This window comes from Muntiacus reevesi, chromosome 21, assembly GCF_963930625.1.
Source record: "Muntiacus reevesi chromosome 21, mMunRee1.1, whole genome shotgun sequence".
NCBI lineage: Eukaryota > Metazoa > Chordata > Mammalia > Artiodactyla > Cervidae > Muntiacus > Muntiacus reevesi.
The window spans coordinates 12953196-12959885 of record NC_089269.1 but is presented as its reverse complement, the minus strand read 5'-3'; the positions used below and the strand labels follow the sequence as shown (position 1 = coordinate 12959885).

At 37.6% G+C, this 6690-nt stretch overlaps 1 protein-coding gene across 1 annotated transcript; it reads left to right on the top strand.

The window, feature by feature from the left end:
• Nucleotides 1-1639: 1639 nt before the first annotated feature.
• On the top strand, nt 1640-2566 carry LOC136152460 (olfactory receptor 5K3-like). Its single transcript, XM_065913761.1, has one exon. The coding sequence runs from the start codon at nt 1640-1642 to the stop codon at nt 2564-2566; it is 927 nt and encodes a 308-aa protein (XP_065769833.1).
• The last annotated feature ends 4124 nt before the right edge of the window (nt 2567-6690 follow it).

The window sequence follows — 6690 nt, the reverse complement described above, 5'->3', positions numbered from 1 at the left end:
TAAGGATTTTCTCTCTTCCTAAGTGTTAAAAAACTAAAGCATAAAGGCATGGCTTGCTTTTATTTATTAGCTTTTACATACTGTGACATACTTCAGAAAATCTTACATAATTTTCCCAGGAAGGAGTAAAATATTAGATACACTAATTCAGGTAAAAGAAAGGGACACAGATCTTTTTAAACAACGAATTTCAATACTATCCTTTGTAAACTAATCTTCATAATTAAATTTCAATTTGCAGACACCAAATAGTTCATTAAGGATGGTTGGTAGGATACTAAAAACAAGTTCACCCACCCCAGGTCACTGAACTGGACGTAGGACTGGAATCAATCATGCTTTTTTCCCATACCTCTCCACAGCTGTTAGAGAAGTATAAGTCACAGGAAACCTCAAAATATCTAGCGTATGACGCAGGGAGCTCAATCCAGTACTCTGCAACAACCTAGAGGGGTGGGATAGGGTGGGAGATGGGAGGGAGGTTCAAGAGGAAGGGAACATATGTGCACCTATGGCTGATGCATGTTGATGTACGGCAGAAACCAACACAATATTGTAAAGCAGTTATTCTGCAATTAAACATAAATAAATTTAAACACAAGAAATTATGTATGCACACGTGAAACAAAAGCAATGCTGGATTTTACAAAAGAAATTCTAGTTCATATTGGGTATACAAGACACTTGATCATTCAACAAATGGAGACTGGTATGCAGTCTGGGACACTGAGTAAACTTCATTAAGTATCATGTATAAAAATTATGTTTAATATAAAAGAGGAAAGGATTTAGATATTTGGGTACCTTCAAAGAGAATAATGGATTTAGCATGACACTGGGAAAACAGATAAAAGAGGTGATAGTCTATGGGTATTTCTTGTCTCAGCTTTCCAAGGTAGTTTTCTTTAAGAGGAACAGGTCTCTCCTTAACCCTTAGTGGTTTTCAGGCAATTCCTAAGATATAAATTTAACATATCTGTGTACACATTTTAAACACAACCTCTACTGAGAGGGTACATGAAAAATATTGCTCAATTTCATATATACATATTAATATATGTTAATATATATATACACACACAGACATACATATACACACACACATATATATAAAGTGACTTGATATTTATTTTAAGGATCTCTAATATAAAAACTGACATATGTTATTTGGGAATGCTGAATCAAACATGAGTGTCCTGGATACGTACTGGAGAAGGAAATGGCAACCCACTCCAGTACTCTTGCCTGGAAAATTCCATGGACAGAGGAGCCTGGTGGGCTACAGTCTACAGTGAATGGGGTCGCAAAGAGCCAGACACAACTGAGCGCACATACACACACGCTGATGTGTATAGTATTCTTCATAAATTCTTAAAGACAAGCCTTTTCCATTGCAAGCATCCTCCCTAGAATTACCAAAACGTTCTTGGGAAATCTGAGTTTCAGAGTCAAGATCATAAAAGCTGACATTTCAGAGAAGAGAATGTCTCATACAGGTATGTGTCCCTGTTTCCAAGAGGAAATAGGGAAGAGCTCTATCCTTTATAAAAAAAAAAAAAAGAATTTTGAAGGGAAAATTACTGACATTATAATTTCAAATCTTATCTCCACAATTCCTATGTCAATAGAAAAGGTGGATATGACTGAGGATAACCAATCTTTGACAACCGAGTTTACCCTGACAGGATTTACAAGTCATCCAGAGCTGAGGACTCTTCTGTTCCTGGTGTTCCTTACCATCTATCTGATCACCATGGTGGGGAATCTTGGCCTGGTGGCATTGATAGTTACAGAGCATCGCCTTCACACACCAATGTACATCTTTCTGGGTAACCTCGCTCTGATGGATTCCTGTTGTTCTTGTGCCATTACCCCAAAGATCCTGCAGAACCTCTTTTCCAAAGACAGAATGATTTCCCTCTATGAATGCATGGCACAATTTTATTGTTTCTGCCTTGCTGAAACTGTAGATTGCTTTCTCCTGGCAGCAATGGCCTATGACCGCTATGTGGCCATCTGCAAACCACTGCAGTACCACACCATGATGTCACAGAAACTCTGCATTCAGATGACCACGGGGGCCTACATAGCTGGGAATATTCATCCCATGATTGAAGTAGGACTTCTGTTTAGGCTAACTTTCTGTAAGTCTCATCAAATCAATCACTTTTTGTGTGATGTCCTTCCATTATACAGACTCTCTTGTGTGGATCCCTATATCAATGAATTGATGATATTCATCTTCGCAGGGTCAGTTTTAGTCTTCACTATTACCACAGTAATAATCTCTTACCTTTTTATTCTTTTCACAATTTTCAAGATGAAATCCAAAGAGGGAAAAGGCAAAGCCTTATCTACATGTGCGTCCCACTTTCTCTCTGTCTCAATATTCTACGGTTCCTTTCTTTTCATGTATGTTCAGCCAAATTCAGTTAATGATGAAGATAAAGATATACCTGTTGCTATTTTTTATACTCTTGTGATTCCCTTGTTAAACCCATTTATTTATAGTCTAAGAAATAAGGAAGTAATAAATGCCATGAAAAAAATTATGAAGAATTTATAACATTATGAAACAAATATTATCCCTATGGACAACTGTTTATAATGTCACTAAACATCCAAAATCAAGGAACAGCAAGAAAGTGGGAAAAGGTCATGACATATATAACACTGAATTACTAAAACATGATGATGTATTAGTCAAATAAAGAAGTTCAAAAGAAGATAGTATGGTAAATATATTTCAAAATCTAAGCTACTAGTTTCATTAGGAATAAACTAATTACAGTTGAGGTCACAATTGTGTTATGGTGTAATCAGTTACAGTAGTAACTATATTTCAAAGTATAATAACTTCACAATTTTCAACAAATTCAGCAAATGCTAAGAATTGAAAGTGAAAGTATGAGTCTCTCAGTCACGTCCAACTCTTTGTAGCCCCATGGACTGAACCCTGCCAGGTTCCTCGGCCCATGGAATTCTCCAGGCAAGATTATTGGAGTGAGTAGCCATTTCCTTCTCCAGGGATCTTCCTGACCCAAGGATCAAACCTGGGTCTCCCACATTACAGGTGGATTCTTCACTGTCTGAGCCAACAGTTTGAAGCCAGTACATATAAAAGTCACCTCCATTCAATATCTTTGGCAAATTTCAGGAATCCCAAGGCAGAATAGTACAAGCTCCCTTATATTCCAAGTTGTCAAATATTAGCCTCCTCTTAAGCATCACCATGTGACAGAAGTAAACTATACATTTCATTTGATTCTCAATTTGTTCAACAGATGTTGTTTGAATATGAAATCCCACAGAATATATATTCACCAGTCAAGGATATTTTCTTTAGTATACTATAGTCAATTTCTGTCAAGTTCTCTGAAACACAGTATCTATGAATTTGTGATGAATAATTCTGTACCTGAAGATGAAGCTAACTATATTGACATCACTATGGATTTTATAATTTCATATAGTTTGATTGGATGACCATCATATATGACAATTCAACATCTGAATATATTCTTAAATAAAGCTTTTTCTCTCTGATATTATTATCTGTTTTGTTTGCTATTAGGAATACCACCAACTTAGACTGATTCCAAGGTAAAGTACTGGTATATGCATACCACTAACAAAAAATTGCAGGTAGGTCCTGATAAAACAAAAATGAGACATAAAATAGTAAAAATTTAAATACCTAAAGAATAATATTTATTAATTCTACATGTGCAAATATATAAGAAAAAAGTAATTTATACTTAGAACCTGTTCTCTGCTTGGTGCTAAGCTAGACCTTTCATATATATTACCTACCAAGTTATCAGATGTGATATTTTCATGCTTTTCATCAGTAAAAACCTCATACTTTGCAATCTTGAGGAGCTTGCCCAAGCTCATCAAATTTAACTAGAATTTGAATCAATTATTACTTTTTCTCCACATGCTTGAGAGTTCCAAAAACGGAGATTCTTGTAGCTTAAAGTATTTAGTCCTTAGTAACATCAGAGGTAACCTGTGCCTTAAAAATGGAGAAAAATGATATCTGGAGGAAAACAGGAATGATCATGATCAGATTCAATGTTTATGGAAAAGAGTGTGGTATTGGAAGGGGAGGATGGGGACAGACTCAGAAAGTGGACGAAATAGTTGGAGAGAGCTATTGGTGAATATAGGGGGAAGGGGAGAAGCAGGTCAAGTTATTTGAGAATCTCAAATGTCACCCTAAGAAATTTATCTTAGACTCCATCAGACACTCTAGTGTCCTTGGGGCAGAGTAATGCAACTGTACACTTCAAAAACCTGATCGTGCAACTGACTAGAAAGAGACATAAAGCAAGAAGACTAACTCTATATCAGATGAGGAAAACAGAAACTGGAGAATACTCTGAAAGCAGAGGAATGCACAGACAGGAGCAACAGTAAAGAAAAGAATAGTAAGTTGTAGCTGTTGGATAATAAAATGAAAACCTATTTTCTTCCCATGAATATCAAACATGATATAACTCATTTCGTATCACCAATACTTCACAAGGTACCTAACACATTTGGTGATTCAATAAACATTTCCTTCGATATATTTTAATTATGTAAGCAAATATATACTAGGCTTATTTTACTTTTGACTGGATTAATAAATTTTAATTTCATGGTTATTTCTAATACTATAAATATAGATAGACATACTACATATAAACATAGTTCTTTATGATCATAAGATACTTTATGAGCAAAAAAGGAATCTAGATAACAAAATCTTTGACAGCTCGGAATTAGAGGGATGTTGTATGTTGGGGTGGATGAAGCACAAGCTGGAATCAAGATTGCTGGGAGAAATATCAATAACCTCAGATATGCAGATGACACCACCCTTATGGTAGAAAGTGAAGAAGAACTAAAGAGCCTCTTGATGAAAGTGAAAGAGGAGAGGGAAAAAGTTGGCTTAAAGCTCAACATTCAGAAAACTAAGATCATGGCATCTGGTCCCATTCAAGTGACCAAGTGAAGTCACTCAGTCATGTCCAACTCTTTGCGACCTCATGGACAATAGCCTACCACGCTCCTCCATCCATGGGATTTTCCAGGCAAGAGTACTGTAGTGGGTTGCCATTTCCTTCTCCAGAGGATCTTCCCAACCCAGGGATCGAACCTGGGTCTCCCGCATTGTAGGCACTTTACCGTCTGAGCCACAAGTGAAGACCTTCCAGTCCCATCATTTCATGGCAAATAAATGGGGAAACAGTGGCTGACTTTATTTTGGGGGGCTCCAAAATCACTGCAGATGGTGACTGCAGCCATGAAATTAAAAAGAAGCTTACTGACACTTACTCCTTGGAAGGAAAGTTATGACCAACCTAGACAGCATATTAAAAAGCAGACATTACTTTGCCAACAAAGGTCCGTCTAGTCGAGGCTATGATTTTTCCAGTTGTCATGTATGGATGTGAGAGTTGGACTATAAAGAAAGCTGAGCACTGAAAAATTGATGCTTTTGAACTGTGGTGTTGGAGAAGACTCTTGAGAGTCCCTTGGACTACAAGGAGATCCAACTAGTCCATCCTAAAGGAGATCAGTCCTGGGTGTTCATTGAAAGGACTGACAAAACTGAAACTCCAATACTTTGGCGCCTGATGCGAAGAGCTGACTCATTTGAAAAGACCCTGATGCTGGGAGAGACTGAGGGCAGGAGAAGAAGGGGATGACAAAAGATGACATGGCTGGATGGCATCTCTGACTCAATGGACATGAGTTTGGGTAGGCTCCGGGAGTTGGTGATGGACAGGGAGGCCTGGTGTGCTGCAGTTCATGGAGTCGCAAAGCGTCAGACACAACTCAGCCACTGAACTGAACTGAACTGTATGTCCTATATTCATTGTCTATATAGATCGATATTATTAGTTTTCAAACTTGAATGTACTGATTTAGCTTCCCTTTTCTACAAGTGCAATGATTTTTGTTATGTATTTCTGCCCCACCCACCTCGACCCTTAGCAATACTGTATCCCAGAAGTCTGTTAAGGAAAGAATATGTGACTTACTTGGGGTCAATGAGACCAAAAAAAAAAAAAAAGGTGATTATTCTAGATGTTTCTGGAAAATATGTATTGTTTATTTGAAAAGACAATCATAAAAGATAGTATTTCTCCCTCTTGAATGGTGTGTGAACATGATAGCTGGGATTATCTACATCCATTTTGCCATCAAGATGGAAACCAGCTCAGAGATTAAGTCAATACACAACAGAAGACATAGCTGAGGAAATCACGGAGGATCACTGGATCACTGGAATAAACTATTCAGCTGGTTTTATAATCCAACAGTTCAGTTCAGTTGTTCAGTCGTGTCCAATTCTTTGCGACCCCATGAATTGCAGCATGTCAGGCCTCCCTGTCCATCACCAACTCCTGGAATTTAGTCAAACAATGTCCATTGAGTCGGTGACACCATCCAGCCATCTCATATTCTGTCATCCTCTTCTGCTTTTCAATCTAGGTAGGTCACAACTTTCCTTCCAAGGAGGAAGCGTCTTTTAATTTCATGGCTGCAATCACCATCTGGAGTGATTTTGGGCACCCACCAAAAAATAAAGTCTGACACAGTTTCCACTGTTTCCCCATCTATTTCCCATGAAGTGATGAGACCAGATGCCATGATCTTAGTTTTCTGAATGTTGAGCTTTAAGCCAACTTTTTC